The sequence below is a fragment of the Myxine glutinosa genome, chromosome 11, assembly GCF_964187855.1.
Source record: "Myxine glutinosa chromosome 11, kmMyxGlut1.1, whole genome shotgun sequence".
NCBI classification, from domain to species: domain Eukaryota; kingdom Metazoa; phylum Chordata; class Myxini; order Myxiniformes; family Myxinidae; genus Myxine; species Myxine glutinosa.
Window position 1 is genome coordinate 2,739,859 of NC_136271.1, and position 24,173 is coordinate 2,764,031.

The 24,173-nt window shown below is 43.5% G+C and overlaps 2 protein-coding genes across 3 annotated transcripts in view; both read left to right on the forward strand.

Moving 5' to 3' along the window:
• Positions 1-20,927, forward strand: part of LOC137436359 (recQ-like DNA helicase BLM) — a 99,898-nt gene extending 78,971 nt beyond the window's left edge. For both annotated transcript variants that reach the window (XM_068130064.2, XM_068130065.2), the window contains 6 exons: positions 1,179-1,314; positions 1,443-1,645; positions 15,356-15,560; positions 17,869-17,982; positions 19,582-19,786; positions 19,902-20,927. In XM_068130064.2, the coding sequence (XP_067986165.2) occupies positions 1,179-1,314; positions 1,443-1,645; positions 15,356-15,560; positions 17,869-17,982; positions 19,582-19,786; positions 19,902-20,076 (1,038 nt within the window). In that variant the 3' untranslated portion in view covers positions 20,077-20,927. The remainder of the gene's footprint in view (positions 1-1,178; positions 1,315-1,442; positions 1,646-15,355; positions 15,561-17,868; positions 17,983-19,581; positions 19,787-19,901) is intronic.
• The window catches only part of TAF5 (TATA-box binding protein associated factor 5), a 543,784-nt gene that overhangs the window by 211,200 nt on the left and 308,411 nt on the right, over positions 1-24,173 (forward strand). The window lies entirely within an intron of this gene.

Sequence of the window (24,173 nt, forward strand, 5' to 3'; positions counted from 1 at the left end):
GTGTGGAGAAAGGAAAAGTTGGGAAGGTGGGAAAGCAGGTTATGAGGAGGTGGGAGTCTGAATATATTAATGGCATAATATTAAGGTGAATAGGGGAGGAGAAAGAGTTAAATATTCTTGCATTTGAATGAGGTAATGAAGAAATAATATGTAATGTCGGAATGCCCTTTTGTTTTAAAGAACAGGAAGAAATGGGGAAGGGAGAACAGAGTTGGGGTGGGGGGGACAGAGTTGGGAGAGTGATGTTGAGGCTCTGGTGGGGAGCTGAGGACTTGTGGATGGGGGGGGGGGGGGGGGGTAGGGGCGGTAGGGGGGGACAATGCTGTCCCACACCGCCCCATCCTATAACGATGCCATCCCACACTGCCCCATCCTATAACGATGCCATCCCACACCGCCCACTCTTGTAACGATGCCATCCCACACCACCCCCTCCTATAACAATGCCATCCTACACTGCCCCATCCTATAACGATGCCATCCCACACTGCCCGTAACTAACGATGCCTTCATTTTGCATCATTTTTTATCAAACTACATTTCTCATGGCTAGTTGATCCGAAAAACTGCCACTTATAACTGTGAGCAGTGAATCTGTTCAGCCATTTCAGAAATTTTTATTTTTTTATTTTTTCAAAAAGTGTGGTTGCCAGACCACGTCATCGACGACCTCGTCAATTTGATTTTTCTCAACAAATTGCTTGGTAGATTGCCCTCAAAAAATTTCTTATTGATTGGGTTGGGCTTTTGACCAATCCAATTTTGACGTCATCATTAAGACACCGATGACATCATCATTGTCAAATTATATTCCCATTGGGGAGAATCTGACCTGTGCCAAGTAAAAAAAAAAAAAAAAAAAAAAAAAAATTTACATCGTTATCGTTAACAAATTTCTCCATGGTTACATGCTCCTATGTTGAAAGCTTTGTGTCATTCGCTATAGCAGTTGCGGAGAAAAATTTAAAAGGGAATAAACTTTCAGGGGTGGAAGAAAAATAAATCCTTTCAAAAAAAATTGGGTGACGTAAGTATTGGGGGTGATCACCTACTGTCACTATGGTCATGGTAGCCTGGTAGTTTTACATGAATCGCAAACAAACTGGTCTTGTGGTGGAGTGAATTCCTACATATTGCTTCTAAATATGATTTTAACCCCAGGAAAACCCTGTGTGCAGAAATTCAATCGACGGGATGTTACCAAGGAGGTGCAGATTTTGATTCGGTTCCTGAAGGAGAAAACTGCAGTGGGAAGATGGGGGAAACAAAGTACTTCTCGGTTCACACTCAACATGTTGGTGGATATTTTCCATGGTAGGACACCTTGTTAACGGGATCCAGTAGGGAACTACACTTTTACTTCGACTTACAGATGTTGTTTTAGGCCATTGACTTGGTTCTTTGCCTGCTTTATACCAGCCTTTCTTTGTGGGTTTACACAGGGTACAAGAATGCACGCGATCAGTCCAGTCCTGTGTTTGGTGTGGGCTCCTCGCTATCACGGCACAATATAGAGCGTCTGCTGCGACAGCTTGTCCTCCGTGACATCATTAGAGAGGAGCTTGTCGTCGTAGCCAACCAACAGACTGCGGCATACTGCCTCCCAGGCCCACACGCAACCGATTTGCTGCTTGGCCGGCTGCAGGTACGTTGTTGTGCTTTTTGTGTGGCTTGCTTTTCTCTGATTAATTGAATGGCCAAGAGCCAAACCTCTTGTTTAAATTATACTAGCAGGGTGCTCGTCACCGATGGGTTTGTTGATGTCTCACCTCAAATGAGGGGTTTTGTTTTTTGTTTTGTTTTTTGTTGTTGTGCGTATTGGTGGAAACGGGAAACCAACGTAAAGTAACGGTGTGGCACATACCTCGTGGTACATGTTCACCTCATAGACAATGGCATCTACTCAGAAGAACCGTCGTTAGAGTTTTAAAATATGTCATGCATATGTATGTCGCGCATAGCAAATAAACAATAGTTGCCGTGGAAGCAGAAATTTTGTAATTTGGAAAATTTGATCGATCAAGTGTTTTACATGAGGAAATGGCGTGCAGAACAAATTTAGTCGATACACTTTGTAATTGCCGCCTAATAGGTGTTTTACATTTTTTTGGATGGCATTGACCTTCACGTTTGCCTAATTTTGACCAGATTTTACACACTTGTACTACACATGCGTACAAATAATTTGTGTAAGTTTCAATCTGATATCTTGAAAAATTCCTGAGGTTTGGCCATAATAAATCTCAAAAATATCCCATTTGATTAAAATGGGGGTAAACTTGTTGTTGTCGACACTTTTCTCCATGCTACACGTCACTTTTCTCCTTGCCATGTGAGGGCTTTTTCTGTGCTACCAACCAAAATGAGCAGAACCTGAAAAAGGAGACAGAGAAAATTAATTGATTTAATTTTGTGCCCTCTTAGCTTGTTGGTACTAAAGTGGCTTACCAATAAGGGGCCTTTTGATTTTGGCTGGTGACCCTCAAGTGTTACTGCAGAAGGCTCTCAGACAGAAGGTCTTCAGGGTTTTGGAGTTATAAATGGGTCTAAGGATTCTAAATTGGTCTAAGGGTTCTAAATGGGTCTATAAGATTTACAGGGTCCTAAAGGGCCTTAAAATATATTTGGGGTATTAATGGTGTTTGGGGTATTACGGGTCTTTGGGGTATTGAGGGTCTTCGGGGTCTTAAAGGATATCAGGGGTATATTGGAAAATTTGGCCTATCAAGTGTTTTACAGGATGAATGGTGTGTGCATAACAAATTTGGTTGATACATTTTCTAATTGCCACCTAATAGGTGTTTGACATGTTTTGGATGCGTTGACATTGATGTTTGACTGATTTTTACCAGATGTTGTGCACCTACACTGCACATGCGTAAAAATAAGCTGTGGAAGATTCAATGTGATATCTTGAATAATTCCTGAGGTTTGGCGATAATAAAATCATCAATGACGTTCTTGGAGGGTCTTATAGGGTCGTAGGGGTCTTGAGGCTCCTAAGGGTCTTAAAGAGTCAGGTTATAAATGGTTTTAGGCATCTTTTTGGGTTCTTAACAGATCGTGGGGGTCTCAAGGGTCTCAGGGAGTTTTAAGGGTCTTGGGGGTCTTGGAGATCTTAAGGGTCTTGAGTCCTGAAGTCTTTGGTGTCTTGGGGGTCTTAAGGTTCTCAATGGTTTAGGTTATTAAGGGGTCTCTGTGGTGGCAAGTGGTCCAAAGGTGTAGACGGTCTGGAACTCGCATGCACGGCTCAATTGTATATCGTGTAGAAATGGATGGCATTTTTTTTTTTTAAGTATACTCTATTACCTCGTCAAATTGATTACATTAGTTAAGTTAAGAAACAGGCTGTTTCATTTAATTATTTTACAGTCAATTAATTTACGTTCAACCCTGTCTTAATGGCCCCCTCTACAGAACAATCACCTGTCTAATGCAACTAGTGGCTTCTTAATTTGCTTCCCATAACAATCTTGTCCATACACATGGTCATTGTTTAAAGTAAAAATTCCAGATCACTCGCTTGGCCACTAATATAGCTTCCCTGATGCATATATAAAAGATATTTCATTCAGAAAAAAAGAAAACACTTACTAACTAGAACAGCACTCATAGAGCACATAGTCTCACCTTGCACATTCATTCTTAACAAAAATGGAATCATTAACTGAATACTATTATGGCCCACTGCTATTATGGCCCATATTCCCGTATAATCCATGCACCCTATTATGCCACATAGTTTCTTGGCATGGGTTATGAACATCATAAATTCTTCATTCGCATCGAGTCATAATTATATCAGATATGTTATTTCAGATTTTTCCGCTAAAAATTTCAATTCGACCTATTATGGCTGGAATACCACTTCATCGTTGACATCATCGTTATCACCCTATATACCCCATGGGGAGTTAATGACATATGCCAAGTTTCAATTTTTTTCATTGAGCGGTTTCAGCGAAAATGATGTCCAATTTTTCTTTTAATCCAATATGGTGACCATACCATGTGAACTGTGATGTCAGAGTTAGCAATAAAATATTCTCCATAGGGAGTCCCTCCTATGTATGAAGTTTTGCATCGATCAGACAAGCTGTTGCAGAGAACCATTTTTTAAGTGAAAATATACAGACGTGGACACAGAAATATATAGACACGCAGATGCGCACACATACACACACGCACACACGGGCATTGCAATAGTCTCGCATCTCCATCGGGAAAAGACTAATGCCTTGAAAGGGTTGTAAAGTTTGCTAAATGAACGCTTGTGAACAATAAAATCGATAGCGCAAGGTGCAGGCACCATTATTCACAATGCACCTCAAAACAATGCAGCGTTTAATCGCTACACTATCCCTACCGATGGTGCTATGTATTCATCGATTCACACATCAATCATGCCATGCTACACAATGCTACAATGGACATCATGATCATGTGATTTACACATCAATCATGCTACAATCAGCTCATTCTTAACTTACCATACGTGTACTGTACAGTTCTGCACAATATGAATAAATAAATTTCAAATCCCCAAATCCGCCTCTTTAAATCCCCAATTTCTTTCCTGAAATTCCTAGAAGTGTTAATTTGTTTTCTCCCGTGTACCCCTCTCCCCTCCCCAGCCCTACCCTTCCACAGATCTACTGGCGTCCTTGTTCTCTTCTGTTGTTGTGCTTGTGTGCTTCCCTCTCTCTCCCTCTTGTCTTCCACTCCCTTCATTGTATGGTTTATGTCTGTGCACGTTTTCATGTTCAATGTGTTAGCTCTTACACGAGCCTCCATTCTGTATACAAAAAATATATATATTAAGAAAAAGATTAATTTCCAAAAAAAAAGTACCATATATCCTTGTACAGTAAGTTCAAATTTTTCAAATAAATATTAATGTTTGTAACTTTTTAGTTCATTCAATTTTATTTTTAAAACGCATCTTGTTTGGGGAGGACAGTGCCGATAGAAAGTCAACACCCATTTCAAAATTTTCACATTTTGTTACCCTTAACCTGGAATTAAATTGTATTAAATCAGACGTTTTCCGCCTTTATTTACACATCATAACCCACAACTTCCAAGTGAAAAACAAATTCTACAGATTTCAGAAAATTCATTAAAAATACAAAACTACAATATCTTGTTTGGTAAGTGTCCACCCCCTGTATAATAGCAATTCTAAACGAGCTCAGGTGTAACCATTCACCGTCAAAATCACGCACCAAGTTAAATGGCCTTCACCTGTGTTAAATTGTAATGATTCTGGATATTTCAGAATAAAACTAGAACGGCACTCAGTAGAGAGCATACCTTTACCTGGTTGGCCATATCTCCCAATGGTGAAGAATCACTTTAAAATTCTACTGGCTGGATCCGGATCTGGATCTTCACCAAAATTGAATCGATTCTTCCTTGTCACACACAACCTGTCCAGCAAGTTTCGTCCAAATCCATCCATAACTTTTTCAGATATCCTGCCATGTATCGTTTTTGGTCCTATCTCCCAATGGTGAAGAATCGCTTTTAAAATCTAGTAGCCGAATCCGGATCTTCACCAAAGTCTAATCATTTTGTCGGTGTCATACACGCAACATCTCTGCCAAATTACGTCCGAATCCGTCCACAACCTTTTGAGATATTTTGTTCACAAACGGTTTGTTGTTTCTTGGGTTTGTTGATCTGGAGAAAGCATTCGATAGGGTTCCACGCGAAGTATTGACATGGGCATTGAGGAAGTTAGAAGTGGAGGAATGGTTGAACTGAGTAGTGATGGCAATGTACAAAAGAGCGCGCACAGCTGTAAGGACGAAGGACGGGAACAGTGGTGAGTTTGAGGTGAAGGTGGAAGTGCATCAGGGGTCGCTACCAAGTCCACTACTATTTGTAGCTGTGATGGAGGTGCTGGCTCAGAACGTAAAGGAGGGTTTACCATGGGAGTTGTTGTATGCAGATGATCTGGTGTTAATTGCGGAAAGTATGGATGGACTGAAGGAAAAGATGAACACGTGGAAGGAATGTATGGAGACAAAAGGTCTGAAGGTGAATATAGGAAAGACGAAGGTGATGGCAAGTGGTAAAGCATGTGGTGAGGTGGAAAGAACTGGGAAGTGGCCATGTGCTGTGTGCAGGAAGGGTGTTGGAGTGAACTCCATTCAATGTACAATGTGCGCTGAGTGGGTTCATCAAAAATGTAGCGGTCTGAGAGGGTCATTAACCAGTGTGGCAGCTACATTCAAATGTAAGGTGTGCACAGAGGGAGCTGCAGATGGAGGAAATGTTGAGTTGGATCTTGGAGACGGCGTGAAGCTGGAAGGTGTGAAAACATTTTGCTACCTCGGAGACATGCTGAATGGAGAAGGTGGATCAGACTCGGCACCGGTTGCTGGAGTGAGATGTGCATGGAAGAAGTTTCGGGAATTGAGTGGCGTGCTGATGAGGAGGGGAGTGTCGTTAAAGCTGAAGGGAAAGGTGTATGCTGCATGTGTGAGAAGTGTTGTGATTTATGGGAGCGAGACATGGGTCATGAATGTGGAGCAGCAACGAAGGCTGGAAAGGGTGGAAATGCGAATGGTTCGGTGGATGTGCGGAGTATCGTTGAGAGAGAGAGGAAGACAAATGATGAATTGCGAAAGATGATGGGAATAGAGCCTGTGATTGATGCTGTGAAGAGGAACAGGTTGAGATGGTTTGGTCATGTGTTGAGGAAGGATGAAAGTGACTGGTTGAGAAGAGTGATGGAAATGAATGTAGAAGGAAGTAGAGGATGGGGAAGACCGAGAAAGACTTGGCTAAAGATGGTGGAAGAAGAAATGCGTGCAAGGGGGTTAACAAGGAGAGATGCAGAAAATAGGGCAAAATGGAGAAGATTGTCTTGGGGACCGCAAGGCTAACCCCCACTCTAGCAGGGAAAATGGCCTTAAAATGCATGTTGTTGTTGTTGGTGTTCACAAACGGACAGCCAGACAGGGATGAAAACATAACCTCCATCCACCTTTGGTGGCAGAGGTAATCAGCTGTTCCTGCAGGTTTCCTCTGCTGAGTAGTGCATTTCACAGCAAAGACTCCGCCATAAGCACCAACGAGCTTTCAAAAGACCTCCGGGATAAAGTTGTGGAAAGGCACAGATCAGGTGATGGGTGTAGAATATTTCAAAAGCCTTGAAATATCTCTTGGACCACAGTAAAGACGATCATTATGAAGTGGAAGACGTATGGTACCACCAAGACCCTGCCCAGATCAGGCCGTCCCTGCGAACTGGATGACCAAGCAAGGATGAGTCTGATCAGAGAGGCCACCAAGAGGCCAATGGCAAAGTGCCAAAGAGCAACAGGAACTTTATGGCAAAGACTTGCAACTGTATGTACGGTAGGGTGGCAATACAAATATGGCCTGTATGTACGGTAGGGTGGCAATAAGGAAACCATTACTCAAAAAGCACACCTTGAGTCCCATTTGAGGTGTTTAAAAAAAACAAAAAACACTCCAGAGATTCTGAAGCCATGTGGCAAAAAGTTTTGTGGTTTGACGAAACCAAGATGGAACTTTTTGGCCGAAATGCAAACGTTACGATTGGCGCAAACCCAACACAGCACATCACCCAAAGAACACCATCCTTACTGTGAAGCATGTGGTGGCATCATGTTATGGGGATGTTTCTCATCAGCAGGGACTGGGGCACTTATCAGGATAGAAGGGAAAATGTATGGAGCAAAATACAGAAAAAGCCTAGAGGAAAACCTGCTGGCCTCTGCAAGAAAGCTGAAATTGGGATGCAAGTTCACCTTTTAGCATGACAACGACCCGAGGCACACAGCCAAAGCGACACTGGAGTGGCAAAGGAACAAAACGATAAATGTCCTTGAGTGGCCTAATCAGAGCCCCGACCTAAATCAAACCGAAAATCTGTGGCATGACTTGAAGATTGCTGTCCATCAACGCTCCCCACGAAACTTGACTGAGGTTGAACAGTTTTGTACAAAAGAATGAGCAAATATTGCCCAATAAAGGTGTGCAAAGTTACCAGAGACCTATCCCAACAGACTCTCACAGCTGTAATTGCTGTCAAAGGTGCTTCCACCAAGTATTAACTCAGGGACGTGAACACTTATCCAACCAGTTCCAGTGAGTTTTGGTTCTGGTTCCTTGGGCTCGATCATGTGACTTTTGGCTCCTCCAGTATCCTCAAAGATAAGTTCCTCTGATCGTTCTTGTCGATGTTCTCCTGTTTTTTTTTCTGTGTATGTTTACTTTGTGCTCATAGTTCGGTTTTGTTTGAAAATTCGAGTTTCGTACTGATTTTTGAGGCTTACCCAGTTCCTTTGTTAGTCGTTGTGTCAACGATTGTCCTTTCTCGGCACTACCTTTTTCTCACCCCTTACTTCCTCCAAACTCTATACCCTTTGTTTAATATCTCAAATACAAACAAATTAAACGAACCAAAAAGCAACAAAAAAAATTCCTCCTCATCTCAACACCCTCACCCCCTTCCTCCCCCTGTCTCGCTCCTCCCATTCTCTTTCCTCCATCTCCAGTGATTTTACCTTTCCACCCCCATTCTGTTTGCGACGTATTCACCATACTCCATGATCTTTCAACCTTTCTCTTTTTTACTCAAATCTGCTTTCACCTAACGTTAACAAAAAAAGAAAATATTAATAATATTAAGAAAGAAAATAAAAAGGAGTCACTCCTCCCATACTAACAAAATGCCTGTATACACCTCCAACTTCCTTCGTTCTCCGCTCCACCTGGCTTGTTAATCTCCTATTCTTCTGTTCCTTCTTCTGAACCTGTTCTGCAATCATCATCCCCTCAGCCTCCCTGCACTAATTTCAGTGAATACCCAGACAGTGTCCACAGTTTGTTTTAAAATATCTAAACTTCCTTCTCCCTTGTTGTGTACTCTCTTCTATTACAATTCACCCTTCTTATTCCTTTTCAAAAGGCTGTTTTCGAATCTTTCAATCATTCCGATTCCAAAAATTCAATCTCGTACAGTTAGTTCTTCCTTTCTCCAATCTCTACACTCACCTTCATTCCACCCCTTCTCTAACGTTTTCAAACGTATCTCTGACTTGAAAATCTCAAGAACCCCATATTGTCTTGGATGTTCGAATTTCATTAATCGTTTCTTTTGTACATCTTCCCTGTCTGATTCGACCAACCCGATCTCTTACCAGCGTCCCACTCCATGAGGTTTCTGTGTTCTGATTTGTGTTTAGGTTTCTGTGTTCTGCTTTGTGTTGAGGTTTCTGTGTTTAGCTTTGTGTTGAGGTTTCTGTGTTTAGCTTTGTGTTTTGGTTTCTGTGTTCTGCTTTGTGTTTAGGTTTCTGTGTTCTGCTTTGTGTTTCGGTTTCTGTGTTTAGCTTTGTGTTTAGGTTTCTGTGTTTAGCTTTGTGTTTAGGTTTCTGTGTTCTGCTTTGTGTTTAGATTTCTGTGTTTAGCTTTGTGTTTAGGTTTCTGTGTTTAGCTTTGTGTTTAGGTTTCTGTGTTTAGCTTTGTGTTTAGGTTTCTGTGTTCTGCTTTGTGTTTCGGTTTCTGTGTTTAGCTTTGTGTTTAGGTTTCTGTGTTCTGCTTTGTGTTTCGGTTTCTGTGTTCTGATTTGTGTTTCGGTTTCTGTGTTCTGCTTTGTGTTTCGGTTTCTGTGTTCTGCTTTGTGTTTCGGTTTCTGTGTTTAGCTTTGTGTTTAGGTTTCTGTGTTTAGCTTTGTGTTTAGGTTTCTGTGTTCTGCTTTGTGTTTAGGTTTCTGTGTTCTGATTTGTGTTGAGGTTTCTGTGTTTAGCTTTGTGTTTAGGTTTCTGTGTTCTGCTTTGTGTTTCGGTTTCTGTGTTCTGATTTGTGTTTCGGTTTCTGTGTTCTGCTTTGTGTTTCGGTTTCTGTGTTCTGCTTTGTGTTTCGGTTTCTGTGTTCTGATTTGTGTTTCGGTTTCTGTGTTCTGCTTTGTGTTTCGGTTTCTGTGTTCTGCTTTGTGTTTAGGTTTCTGTGTTCTGCTTTGTGTTTCGGTTTCTGTGTTTAGCTTTGTGTTTCGGTTTCTGTGTTCTGCTTTGTGTTTAGGTTTCTGTGTTTAGCTTTGTGTTTAGGTTTCTGTGTTCTGCTTTGTGTTTCGGTTTCTGTGTTCTGCTTTGTGTTTAGGTTTCTGTGTTTAGCTTTGTGTTTAGGTTTCTGTGTTCTGCTTTGTGTTTCGGTTTCTGTGTTCTGATTTGTGTTTAGGTTTCTGTGTTCTGCTTTGTGTTGAGGTTTCTGTGTTTAGCTTTGTGTTTAGGTTTCTGTGTTCTGCTTTGTGTTTCGGTTTCTGTGTTCTGATTTGTGTTTCGGTTTCTGTGTTCTGCTTTGTGTTTCGGTTTCTGTGTTCTGCTTTGTGTTTCGGTTTCTGTGTTTAGCTTTGTGTTTAGGTTTCTGTGTTTAGCTTTGTGTTTAGGTTTCTGTGTTCTGCTTTGTGTTTAGGTTTCTGTGTTCTGATTTGTGTTGAGGTTTCTGTTTAGCTTTGTGTTTAGCTTTGTGTTTCCGTTTCTGTGTTCTGATTTGTGTTGAGGTTTTTTGTGTTTAGCTTTGTGTTTTGGTTTCTGTGTTCTGCATTGTGTTTCGGTTTCTGTGTTCTGCGTTCTGCTTTGTGTTGAGGTTTCTGTGTTCTGCTTTGTGTTTAGGTTTCTGTGTTCTGCTTTGTGTTGAGGTTTCTGTGTTCTGCTTTGTGTTGAGGTTTCTGTGTTTAGCTTTGTGTTGAGGTTTCTGTGTTTAGCTTTGTGTTTAGGTTTCTGTGTTCTGCTTTGTGTTGAGGTTTCTGTGTTCTGCTTTGTGTTGAGGTTTGTGTTTTGCTTTGTGTTGAGGTTTCTGTGTTCTGCTTTGTGTTGAGGTTTCTGTGTTTTGTTTTGTGTTTAGGTTTCTGTGTTCTGATTTGTGTTGAGGTTTCTGTGTTTAGCTTTGTGTTTAGGTTTCTGTGTTCTGATTTGTGTTGAGGTTTCTCTGTTTAGCTTTGTGTTGAGGTTTCTGTTTAGCTTTGTGTTGAGGTTTCTGTTTAGCTTTGTGTTGAGGTTTCTGTGTTCTGCTTTGTGTTGAGGTTTCTGTGTTCTGTTTTGTGTTTAGGTTTCTGTGTTCTGATTTGTGTTGAGGTTTCTGTGTTTAGCTTTGTGTTTAGGTTTCTGTGTTCTGATTTGTGTTGAGGTTTCTCTGTTTAGCTTTGTGTTGAGGTTTCTGTTTAGCTTTGTGTTTAGCTTTGTGTTTCCGTTTCTGTGTTCTGTTTTGTGTTTAGGTTTCTGTGTTCTGATTTGTGTTTTGGTTTCTGTGTTCTGCATTGTGTTTCGGTTTCTGTGTTCTGCGGTCTGCTTTGTGTTGAGGTTTCTGTGTTCTGCTTTGTGTTTAGGTTTCTGTGTTCTGCTTTGTGTTGAGGTTTCTGTGTTCTGCTTTGTGTTGAGGTTTCTGTGTTTAGCTTTGTGTTGAGGTTTCTGTGTTTAGCTTTGTGTTTTGGTTTCTGTGTTCTGTTTTGTGTTTAGGTTTCTGTGTTCTGATTTGTGTTTTGGTTTCTGTGTTCTGCATTGTGTTTCGGTTTCTGTGTTCTGCGGTCTGCTTTGTGTTGAGGTTTCTGTGTTCTGCTTTGTGTTTAGGTTTCTGTGTTCTGCTTTGTGTTGAGGTTTCTGTGTTCTGCTTTGTGTTGAGGTTTCTGTGTTTAGCTTTGTGTTGAGGTTTCTGTGTTTAGCTTTGTGTTTTGGTTTCTGTGTTCTGCTTTGTGTTTTGGTTTCTGTGTTCTGCTTTGTGTTTAGGTTTCTGTGTTCTGCTTTGTGTTTAGGTTTCTGTGTACTGCTTTGTGTTTCGGTTTCTGTGTTCTGTTTTGTGTTGAGGTTTCTGTGTTTAGCTTTGTGTTGAGGTTTTTGTGTTGAGGTTTCTGTGTTCTGCTTTGTGTTGAGGTTTCTGTGTTCTGTTTTGTGTTTAGGTTTCTGTGTTCTTATTTGTGTTGAGGTTTCTGTGTTTAGCTTTGTGTTTAGGTTTCTGTGTTCTGTTTTGTGTTTAGGTTTCTGTGTTCTGCTTTGTGTTTCGGTTTCTGTGTTCTGATTTGTGTTGAGGTTTCTGTGTTTAGCTTTGTGTTTAGGTTTCTGTGTTCTGATTTGTGTTGAGGTTTCTCTGTTTAGCTTTGTGTTGAGGTTTCTGTTTAGCTTTGTGTTTACGTTTCTGTGTTCTGATTTGTGTTGAAGTTTCTGTGTTCTGATTTGTGTTGAGGTTTCTGTGTTTAGCTTTGTGTTGAGGTTTCTCTGTTTAGCTTTGTTTTTAGATTTCTGTGTTCTGATTTGTGTTGAGGTTTCTGTGTTCTGTTTTGTGTTCAGGTTTCTGTGTTTAGCTTTGTGTTGAAGTTTCTGTGTTCTGATTTGTGTTGAGGTTTCTCTGTTTAGCTTTGTGTTGAGGTTTGTGTTTAGCTTTGTGTTTCCGTTTCTGTGTTCTGATTTGTGTTGAGGTTTCTGTGTTTAGCTTTGTGTTTAGGTTTCTGTGTTCTGATTTGTGTTGAGGTTTCTCTGTTTAGCTTTGTGTTGAGGTTTCTGTTTAGCTTTGTGTTTACGTTTCTGTGTTCTGATTTGTGTTGAAGTTTCTGTGTTCTGATTTGTGTTGAGGTTTCTGTGTTTAGCTTTGTGTTGAGGTTTCTCTGTTTAGCTTTGTTTTTAGATTTCTGTGTTCTGATTTGTGTTGACGTTTCTGTGTTCTGTTTTGTGTTCAGGTTTCTGTGTTTAGCTTTGTGTTGAAGTTTCTGTGTTCTGATTTGTGTTGAGGTTTCTCTGTTTAGCTTTGTGTTGAGGTTTGTGTTTAGCTTTGTGTTTCCGTTTCTGTGTTCTGATTTGTGTTGAGGTTTCTGTGTTCTGCTTTGTGTTGAGGTTTCTGTGTTCTGCTTTGTGTTGAGGTTTCTGTGTTCTGCTTTGTGTTGAGGTTTCTGTGTTCTGCTTTGTGCTGAGGTTTCTGTGTTTAGCTTTGTGTTGAGGTTTCTGTGTTTAGCTTTGTTTTTAGGTTTCTGTGTTCTGCTTTGTGTTGAGGTTTCTGTGTTCTGTTTTGTGTTCAGGTTTCTGTGTTTAGCTTTGTGTTTCGGTTTCTGTGTTCTGCTTTGTGTTTCGGTTTCTGTGTTTAGCTTTGTGTTTAGGTTTCTGTGTTCTGCTTTGTGTTTCGGTTTCTGTGTTTAGCTTTGTGTTGAGGTTTGTGTGTTCTGCTTTGTGTTGAGGTTTCTGTGTTTAGCTTTGTGTTTCGGTTTCTGTGTTCTGCTTTGTGTTTCGGTTTCTGTGTTTAGCTTTGTGTTTAGGTTTCTGTGTTCTGCTTTGTGTTTCGGTTTCTGTGTTTAGCTTTGTGTTTAGGTTTCTGTGTTCTGCTTTGTGTTTCGGTTTCTGTGTTTAGCTTTGTGTTTAGGTTTCTGTGTTCTGCTTTGTGTTGAGGTTTCTGTGTTCTGCTTTGTGCTGAGGTTTCTGTGTTCTGCTTTGTGTTTCGGTTTCTGTGTTTAGCTTTGTGTTTTGGTTTCTGTGTTCTGCATTGTGTTTCGGTTTCTGTGTTCTGCGGTCTGCTTTGTGTTGAGGTTTCTGTGTTCTGCTTTGTGTTGAGGTTTCTGTGTTCTGCTTTGTGCTGAGGTTTCTGTGTTTAGCTTTGTGTTGAGGTTTCTGTGTTCTGCTTTGTGTTGAGGTTTCTGTGTTCTGCTTTGTGTTGAGGTTTCTGTGTTCTGCTTTGTGTTGAGGTTTCTGTGTTCTGCTTTGTGTTGAGGTTTCTGTGTTCTGCTTTGTGTTGAGGTTTCTGTGTTCTGCTTTGTGCTGAGGTTTCTGTGTTCTGCTTTGTGTTTAGGTTTCTGTGTACTGCTTTGTGTTTCGGTTTCTGTGTTCTGCTTTGTGTTGAGGTTTCTGTGTTTAGCTTTGTGTTGAGGTTTTTGTGTTTAGGTTTCTGTGTTCTGCTTTGTGTTGAGGTTTCTGTGTTCTGCTTTGGGTTTAGGTTTTTGTGTTTAGCTTTGTGGTGAGGTTTCTGTGTTTAGCTTTGTGTTTAGGTTTCTGTGTTCTGCTTTGTGTTGAGGTTTCTGTGTTCTGTTTTGTGTTTAGGTTTCTGTGTTCTTATTTGTGTTGAGGTTTCTGTGTTTAGCTTTGTGTTTAGGTTTCTGTGTTCTGATTTGTGTTTAGGTTTCTGTTTAGCTTTGTTTTTAGGTTTCTGTGTTCTGCTTTGTGTTTAGGTTTCTGTGTTTAGCTTTGTGTTTAGGTTTCTGTGTTCTGATTTGTGTTGAGGTTTCTGTGTTTAGCTTTGTGTTGAGGTTTCTGTTTAGCTTTGTTTTTAGGTTTCTGTGTTCTGCTTTGTGTTTAGGTTTCTGTGTTCTGATTTGTGTTGAGGTTTCTGTGTTTAGCTTTGTGTTTAGGTTTCTGTGTTCTGATTTGTGTTTAGGTTTCTGTGTTCTGATTTGTGTTTAGGTTTCTGTGTTCTGCTTTGTGTTTAGGTTTCTGTGTTCTGATTTGTGTTGAGGTTTCTGTGTTCTGATTTGTGTTTAGGTTTCTGTGTTCTGCTTTGTGTTTAGGTTTCTGTGTTCTGATTTGTGTTGAGGTTTCTGTGTTTAGCTTTGTGTTTAGGTTTCTGTGTTCTGATTTGTGTTGAGGTTTCTGTGTTTAGCTTTGTGTTGAGGTTTCTGTTTAGCTTTGTTTTTAGGTTTCTGTGTTCTGCTTTGTGTTTAGGTTTCTGTGTTCTGATTTGTGTTGAGGTTTCTGTGTTTAGCTTTGTGTTGAGGTTTCTCTGTTTAGCTTTGTTTTTAGGTTTCTGTGTTCTGCTTTGTGTTTAGGTTTCTGTGTTCTGATTTGTGTTGAGGTTTCTCTGTTTAGCTTTGTTTTTAGGTTTCTGTGTTCTGATTTGTGTTTTGGTTTCTGTGTTCTGATTTGTGTTGAGGTTTCTGTGTTTAGCTTTGTGTTTAGCTTTGTGTTGAAGTTTCTGTGTTCTGATTTGTGTGAAGTTTCTGTGTTTTGTGCAGCTTGTGATGATATATCCATGAATGAGACTTTTCAAACCTCTTCTGAAATCATCTTGAAAGTTAATTCTGTTTCATAATAGAAAATAATGAAAACTTGAATAAAAGGTGCAATCGAAGTGATTATCATCATTGGTTTATTTGATGGGCGTTAAACGGGCGTGTGTTGGCATTAGTTGGTGGATGTTAAAGATCCCACGGTGTCCTTGCCGAAGAGTGGGCAAACTGTCATGGTCACCTTGAATGAATTACAAATTCCTGCTCGAGCCAGCAGAGGGCACTGCATCTGCGGCACAGTCATGCCCTCAGCCAATGATGCTACCCCACAGCCTTGTGCTGCGTATAAATGAAGAAGATTGCTTTCTTTGCATTGTCATCTTGAAATACCTGTATTGCTTTGTGTAGGTGGACTTTGAGGAGGGAGAGAGCGTAAGCGCTTCGCGCCGGTCCCGTGCCGGACAGAATGTGGTGGCCGGTGGTGGTGTAATCAACAGCGGTGTTAGTGAGGCGTGCCTTCCCGAACTGCTCGAAGTCTGCAAACGCCTTGGAGAGAAGCACGGACTCAAGTACTACAACGTATTTCCAACGGCTACGCTGCGCCGGCTCTCAGGTACATCCTGCAAGCTTAACCTCTCATCCGGTCGGCGAATCCGTCCAATATTTGGCCGACTTTGGCACACAGGTATTTGTAATGTTTGCGGTATTTGTAATGTTTGCGGCATTTGTAATGTTTGCGGCATTTGTAATGTTTGCGGTATTTGTAATGTTTGCGGTATTTGTAATGTTTGCGGTATTTGTAATGTTTGCGGTATTTGTAATGTTTGCGGTATTTGTAATGTTTGCGGTATTTGTAATGTTTGCGGTATTTGTAATGTTTGCGGTATTTGTAATGTTTGCGGTATTTGTAATGTTTGCGGTATTTGTAATGTTTGCGGTATTTGTAATGTTTGCGGTATTTGTAATGTTTACGGTATTTGTAATGTTTGCGGTATTTGTAATGTTTGCGGTATTTGTAATGTTTGCGGTATTTGTAATGTTTGCGGCATTTGTAATGTTTGCGGCATTTGTAATGTTTGCGGCATTTGTGATGTTTGCGGCATTTGTGATGTTTGCGGCATTTGTGATGCTTGCGGCATTTGTGATGCTTGCGGCATTTGTGATGCTTGCGGCATTTGTGATGCTTGCGGCATTTGTGATGCTTGGGGCATTTGTGATGCTTGGGGCATTTGTGATGCTTGGGGCATTTGTGATGTTTGCGGCATTTGTGATGTTTGCGGCATTTGTGATGCTTGCGGCATTTGTGATGCTTGCGGCATTTGTGATGCTTGCGGCATTTGTGATGTTTGCGGCATTTGTGATGTTTGCGGCATTTGTGATGCTTGCGGCATTTGTGATGCTTGCGGCATTTGTGATGCTTGCGGCATTTGTGATGCTTGGGGCATTTGTGATGCTTGGGGCATTTGTGATGCTTGGGGCATTTGTGATGCTTGGGGCATTTGTGATGCTTGCGGCATTTGTGATGCTTGCGGCATTTGTGATTTTTGCGGCATTTGTGATGTTTGCGGCATTTGTGATGTTTGCGGCATTTGTGATGTTTGCGGCATTTGTGATGTTTGCGGCATTTGTGATGTTTGCGGCATTTGTGATGTTTGCGGCATTTGTGATGTTTGCGGCATTTGTGATGTTTGAGGCATTTGTGATGTTTGCGGCATTTGTGATGTTTCCGGCATTTGTGATGTTTCCGGCATTTGTGATGTTTGCGGCATTTGTGATGTTTGCGGCATTTGTGATGTTTGCGGCATTTGTGATGCTTGCGGCATTTGTGATGCTTGCGGCATTTGTGATGCTTGCGGCATTTGTGATGCTTGCGGCATTTGTGATGCTTGGGGCATTTGTGATGCTTGGGGCATTTGTGATGCTTGGGGCATTTGTGATGCTTGGGGCATTTGTGATGCTTGCGGCATTTGTGATGCTTGCGGCATTTGTGATGCTTGCGGCATTTGTGATGCTTGGGGCATTTGTGATGCTTGGGGCATTTGTGATGCTTGGGGCATTTGTGATGCTTGCGGCATTTGTGATGCTTGCGGCATTTGTGATTTTTGCGGCATTTGTGATGTTTGCGGCATTTGTGATGTTTGCGGCATTTGTGATGTTTGCGGCATTTGTGATGTTTGCGGCATTTGTGATGTTTGCGGCATTTGTGATGTTTGCGGCATTTGTGATGTTTGCGGCATTTGTGATGTTTGCGGCATTTGTGATGTTTGCGGCATTTGTGATGTTTCCGGCATTTGTGATGTTTCCGGCATTTGTGATGTTTGCGGCATTTGTGATGTTTGCGGCATTTGTGATGTTTGCGGCATTTGTGATGTTTGCGGCATTTGTGATGTTTGCGGCATTTGTGATGTTTGCGGAATTTGTGATGTTTGCGGAATTTGTGATGTTTGCGGCATTTGTGATGTTTGCGGCATTTGTGATGTTTGCGGCATTTGTGATGTTTGCGGCATTTGTGATGTTTGCGGCATTTGTGATGTTTGCGGCATTTGTGATGTTTGCGGAATTTGTGATGTTTGCGGCATTTGTGATGCTTGCGGCATTTGTGATGTTTGCGGAATTTGTGATGTTTGCGGAATTTGTGATGTTTGCGGCATTTGTGATGTTTGCGGCATTTGTGATGTTTGCGGCATTTGTAATGTTTGCGGCATTTGTAATGCTTGCGGCATTTGTAATGCTTGCGGCATTTGTAATGCTTGGGGCATTTGTAATGTTTGCGGCATTTGTAATGTTTGCGGCATTTGTAATGTTTGCGGTATTTGTAATGTTTGCATCGAGATGAGTGTTTGGTGTTTCAAAAAATGAAATAAACTTGCTTGTCCTGATACTCAGGAGATGCTGTTTGTTTTTCTTGTTTTTGGTCCCAGAGCTGAGATCGTGTGACCGGAAAACGTTATTGCAGGTGGATGGTGTCACAAAAGACAAGCTCGCTAAGTACGGGGAGGACCTGCTACCTGTTCTGCAAAAATTCATCCCCCTGGGTAATTTTTGTCGATGGGGTTCCTGGGAGTATGTGGGCCTGGGCATCAACTGGGAGCCCTGGGCATCCCAACCTGGGAGTATTGGGAGTATGTGGGCATCAACACACCTGACGGCTTGCATGGTATGTGGGCCAAAAATGTGCCTTATCCACACTTTGTTGAAAAGGTGGGCCAAGTTCCATTTGATATGAAACAGAAATAACTCGAACAGCACTGGGTGTGCACACCTCCACCAGGCTGAACAGTTTTGTTTCCCACCGATAGGCTGGATCTGCTTCTGGATCTTCACCAAAATCCAATCATTTCGCCCTTGTCACACACCCAACCTCTCCACCAAATTTCATCCGAAGCCATCCACAACTTTGAGATATCCTGCTCATAAACAGGCAGACAGGTGTGAAAGCACAACCTCCGTTCACCTTTGGTGACCAATCAGGATCAGGATCATCTTGGATCCATCCCCTCCCTCATCCCCCATTTTAATGGTGGATTTCAAAGTGGGGCCTGTTGCACGTTCATTGGAATCAAGCTTGGGCCAACTTTCAGAACATTCATTTGAAAATAAAAATGTGAAGGTGTTGACACAAAAATGAAGGCTTCGTCCCCCTCCCCCTCCTACCTCCCAAAAATGAAGGCTTCGTCCCCCTCCCCCCTACCTCACAAAAATGAAGGTTTCGTCCCCCTCCCCCCTTCCTCCTACCTCACAAAAATGAAGGCTTCGTCCCCCTCCCCCCTCACAAAAATGAAGGCTTCGTCCCCCTCCCCCCTCCCAAAAATGAAGGCTTCGTCCCCCTCCCCCTCCTACCTCCCAAAAATGAAGGCTTCGTCCCCCTCCCCCCTACCTCCCAAAAATGAAGGCTTCGTCCCCCTCCTCCTCCTACCTCACAAAAATGAAGGCTTCGTCCTCCTCCCCCCTCCCTCACAAAAATGAAGGCTTCGTCCCCCTCCCCCCTCCCAAAAATGAAGGCTTCGTCCCCCTCCCCCCTCTCTCCTACCTCACAAAAATGAAGGCTTCGTCCCCCTACCCCCTCCCTCCTACTTGTACCCCGACTCTATTGTGGTCTTCCACAGTTCCTTAAGAACTGCATACCTTGTTGCATGCTCATGCACGCATACCTAGCAAGACCTACCAGGGACCGCATACCTAGCAAGACCTACCATGGACCGCATACCGAGCAAGACCTACATACCTTGTTACCTCCATTATTTCCTCCAGCTCTTTTCCTGCCTGTGCAATCGACTCTGTATCTATCTGATCTCAGGCCCTTCTTCTTCAGTCTTGACTGCAGTACACCTGCCACCTCCAGGTCTATCCTATACTTACACCTGAGCTTTTGTATTCGTGCTTAACCCCAACTCCTATTTCTGCTGACCACTCTTCTTCATCAAATTCAGTACGAGTATTCATGTTGGTGTGTTTTTACTCCTCACCTGTCTGAACCTCCACCTGCTGTTGTTTAGCTCTCTCATGAGTCGTCGTTTTGCATTTAAAAAAAGACTTAACTTTTGCTTAATTTACTTTCTCAACCAGGTAGTAAAGGGATAGTTTTGTTTAGTTTTTATTTGCAATTAAAGGAACATAAATGTCTCGATTTTCAGAACCCCCACCGGAAGACAACAATGGCTGGCTGGATTGCCAGCGCAGTCCCCAAGGCCGAGAAAACACATCGGAATACTTTCAGGCCTCTGTTCAGCCCAGTGCCAAGCGGAAAAAGATGAGCTCGGGATGGCGTGGCCGTGGAGCAGGTGGGTCATCTAGAGGATGGAAGAAGAGAAAGACTGCATGTGGAGATGTCACAACCTGGTAGGACTTTTCCCAAGAAAATTTTATTTTGCATAAAATCTTGACATTGTTTGTCTATGTGCAGTGTGTTCTGTCGATCTAGCTCGTCCTGATTATCCTTCACTCACCATATTAGGTCTCAGCCTGCACGACGTGGTCAAGCGCAGAGAGGGCGTGGTCAAGTGCAGAGAGGGCGTGGTCGAGGGCAGAGAGGGCGTGGTCCACGAGGGACGACTGGAGGTTACGGAAGAGGCCAAACTGGGCTTGGAATTCTCTCTCTACCCATACCGCGTACAATAGCCAAGTATTAGGATGAATCCCATCTTCCTCGTCCCTCATAAAATTGCACTTTCATCACTTGCTCATCCCACTTTATTTTGAAACTTGTATTTAAATAATGTATGAGTTGCCACATACTATAGAATCTATGGTGTTCACATTTCTTTAAGTTGGTTCGGTGGGGGGTTGTGGGTGAGATAGGGGGAGGGTTTGTTGTTGTCTCAACTTCCAACAAAGTCAAAATGACTGCTTATGTAACGTGTTAACATAGTGCGGGATTGAACCCCAGATAACCTTGGTAACTTGGTAACTTGGTTGATGGCGTTTCCCAGAAAGTGAACGTGGGAGTAATTAAGCTGAATCTTATTTTGGACTCGGATTTCATGAAACTCGTTTGGGGAAGTTCACGATTTTCCGAGCTGACCAAGTAACTTGCAGGGCGTGATCGGTAAGACCGATCGACTGACCGAAGACCTTTGGGGTACAAAATACATCCGCCTTGCCACAAATTCTGGGAGTTGGTTGAACCTGAGATTTTAACCATAACTTAGTTGGCGCTGTCTCGTTGCGGTTTTGTCGACGTCTCAAGACCTCCTTGCTCAGGTCACCACTTTTGATGATCTGGCAAATCGATCTGAGAGCCGTGTCGTCGTCGAGCTCCCTGGCCGGGATGTGCGCAAAGCTGTGTTTTTCTTTTTTGTCGTTTTCATTTCCCCGGCTCTTGGTACACCTTGCTTTTAATTATCACTGCGAATATGGAGAGCCGGAATTTATTTGATCACACTTGATAAATTTTCCTCGACATTCCTTAAGTGTCCGTTTCCAGTATTTTGTAAACTTTTTAATACTGTAATGAGTCAATAAATGTGACATTGTATTGTCATGAGGGATTGTTTTGTTAATCTCAACATTAACCTGCAATACTATCACCTTTTATTTATTTATTTATTTTTTTTTTTTTTTTTTGTATACAAGATCGAGGCTCGTGAAAGAGCGAACATTAATCACACAGAAAGACAAACCGACACATAAAACATATAACATAGGGAGCGGTAGACAAGATGAGGAGAGAGGGGGAAGGACACAAACACAACATTTGAGAGCAGGGACCGAGAGACATGGAGACATGGAGACATCTGAGAGAGGGCGAGGGCTTTGGGTGGGGGGGCGTGGGAAGGGGGCGGTGGGAGAGGTATAAAACATATGGACACTGCCAGGACTTCCAGGAAAGAAGTTGGAATTTCAAACAAGGTGGATCTGGGGTGAATTAGCGGGGGTAGAAAAGATCAAGGTTTTGGATGGGGGAAGATAAGAGATGGTGGTGAACAGCTGTTTTAAAGACCTGGAGGGAGGAGTGGGATTGAAGGGAGTGAGGGAGTTTGTTCCAGAGGCGGGAGAAAAGAGGAATGAAAGAGTGAAGGTGAGCAGAGAGCCGAGATTTCGGCAGTTTAACCATCAGAGGGTTGCTGGCAGATCTTGTGCGACCTGTAGGAATATTTGGGGGACAGAGCACAGAGAGAGCTGGGGGTGCAAGGCCGGAGAGGAGTCGGTAGAAGACAGAAAGACCACCTACCTGCCTGCGGTGAGTGAGTGAAAGGCCCTCAGAGATAGCTTCATCGCGGGAGATTCCAATAATTCTGAAAGCTTTGGTTTCAACAGCGTGAAGCCGAGCTAGGTGTGAGGCAGGAGCACCGGCCCATAGGGGAGAACAGTATTCCATTGAGCTGCGGATGAAAGCCTTGTATGTGGTGAGGAGCTCAGGTGTGCCGAGGAAGGACTTCGCACGACGGAGGATGCCCAGTCGGCGACTGGCTTTGGAGGCCAGCTTGGAAATGTGGTTTTCCCAAGAAAGATCATGGCAGATAGTGAGACCCAAAATCTTGAGCGACAGAACTTCTTGGAGAGGATTGTTGAGAAAGTAGATGGGAGGGTTGTCCAGTCGATCTTTTCGGAGAGACATAGTAAGAGTGTGAGATTTGTCAGGATTGAAAGACATGTTCCACTTGTTTGACCAGTCTGTGATTTTGTCCAGGTCTTCAGAGAGTGAGGAGGCAGCAGACTGCCGATCTGAGGGAAGAGGAATGGAGCGGCAGAGAGTGGAGTCATCAGCAAAGAGATAGAGAGGATTTTCGAGAGAGTCAGAGAGATCATTGATGAAGACCAGAAAAAGCACGGGGCCCAGAACACTGCCTTGGGGAACTCCAGCCTGAACAGGAAGAGGAGATGAGAGAAACCCATTCAGGGCCACACGTTGACGACGACTAGAGAGGAAGTCCGCCAGCCATGCGTGGAGATTTCCATGGATACCAAAGGAGGAGAGTTTGGTGAGCAGAGCGGGGTGCCAGACCGTGTCGAAGGCACGTGATATGTCGAGGGAGACAGCTCTAATTTCCTGTTTGGCATTGAGGACCTCCATCCATTGTTGAGACAGCAGAAGCAGCATGTCCAGAGTAGAGTGACCTGGTCTGAAACCAAATTGATGATCAGAGATCAAGCCATTGGAGAAGAGGAAAGATTTCATATCCGAAGCAATGATGGATTCCATGACTTTGCTGATAATTGGGAGAAGGTAGATCTTCCCTATTGATGCATTCAAATGTGACAAACTAAATTTATAGATTATCATTTGTAAAGATTGAAAACAAAAACCATCTTTATTGCTCTTCTCTCTGGTATTGGAATGATAAAATATATTATTCAGTTGTTGAGGATAGTGATTATTAATTAAGACCTCTACAGCACCACCCTCGATGCCATGCTGACAAAAGTGACAACCACGAAAACTGTTAAACACACTGGAGTATCAGTAGCATAAACATGCAGCAAGACGTTTGTGAGGATGATGTCATCAATGCCTCGGTGGTGAAATCCAATGCCTCGGCGGTGTAGCCCAGTGCGTCGGCGGTGTAGCCCAGTGCGTCGGCGGTGTAGCCCAGTGCGTCGGCGGTGTAGCCCAGTGCGTCGGCGGTGTAGCCCAGTGCGTCGGCGGTGTAGCCCAGTGCGTCGGCGGTGTAGCCCAGTGCGTCGGCGTTGTAGCCCAGTGCGTCGGCGGTGTAGCCCAGTGCGTCGGCGGTGTAGCCCAGTGCGTCGGCGGTGTAGCCCAGTGCGTCGGCGGTGTAGCCCAGTGCGTCGGCGGTGTCGCCCAGTGCCTCGGCGGTGTAGCCCAGTGCGTCGGCGGTGTAGCCCAGTGCGTCGGCGGTGTAGCCCAGTGCGTCGGCGGTGTAGCCCAGTGCGTCGGCGGTGTAGCCCAGTGCGTCGGCGGTGTAGCCCAGTGCGTCGGCGTTGTAGCCCAGTGCGTCGGCGGTGTAGCCCAGTGCGTCGGCGGTGTAGCCCAGTGCGTCGGCGGTGTAGCCCAGTGCGTCGGCGGTGTAGCCCAGTGCGTCGGCGGTGTAGCCCAGTGCGTCGGCGGTGTCGCCCAGTGCCTCGGCGGTGTAGCCCAGTGCGTCGGCGGTGTAGCCCAGTGCGTCGGCGGTGTAGCCCAGTGCGTCGGCGGTGTCGCCCAGTGCCTCGGCGGTGTAGCCCAGTGCGTCGGCGGTGTCGCCCAGTGCGTCGGCGGTGTTGCCCAGTGCCTCGGCGGTGTCGCCCAGTACCTCGGCGATGTAGCCCAGTGCCTCGGTGGTGCAGCCCAGTGCCTCGGTGGTGTAATGGTTAGAGCGTCTGCTCTGACTGGTAGGTCAGTGGTTCAAACTCCAGCCAAGTCGTACCTATTAAAAATGGTACGTGCTGTTTCCTTGCTTAATGCTCGACCTTTGAAAAGGATAGAGCATGGCCAAACAACCACAAGTTGGTGTTAATAGTGCAAGCTTTGACGGGCCTCGTGGCCTTCCGTGTTGAAGTTTCGTGCAAGGAAATTTATATTATATTGGTCCACGGTAAGGGAAGTTGGGTATATGTGCATGGAAGTTCTTGAATATGCAGCAAATTGGGTTGCATTTACGAATTTTCAGGTCAGCAAGAGTACCACCTGGCCAGGTTGAACAGACTAGAGAAAAGTCGCATTGCGTGAATTGAACTTTGGCAGCCATCAGAGGGGGTCAACTTATCGCAATGACTTGGTGACATTACCTCTTCTGGTCCCAGATCCAGCACAACATGTAAAACTACAGTCTACGCAACAAGTCCTGTGTTG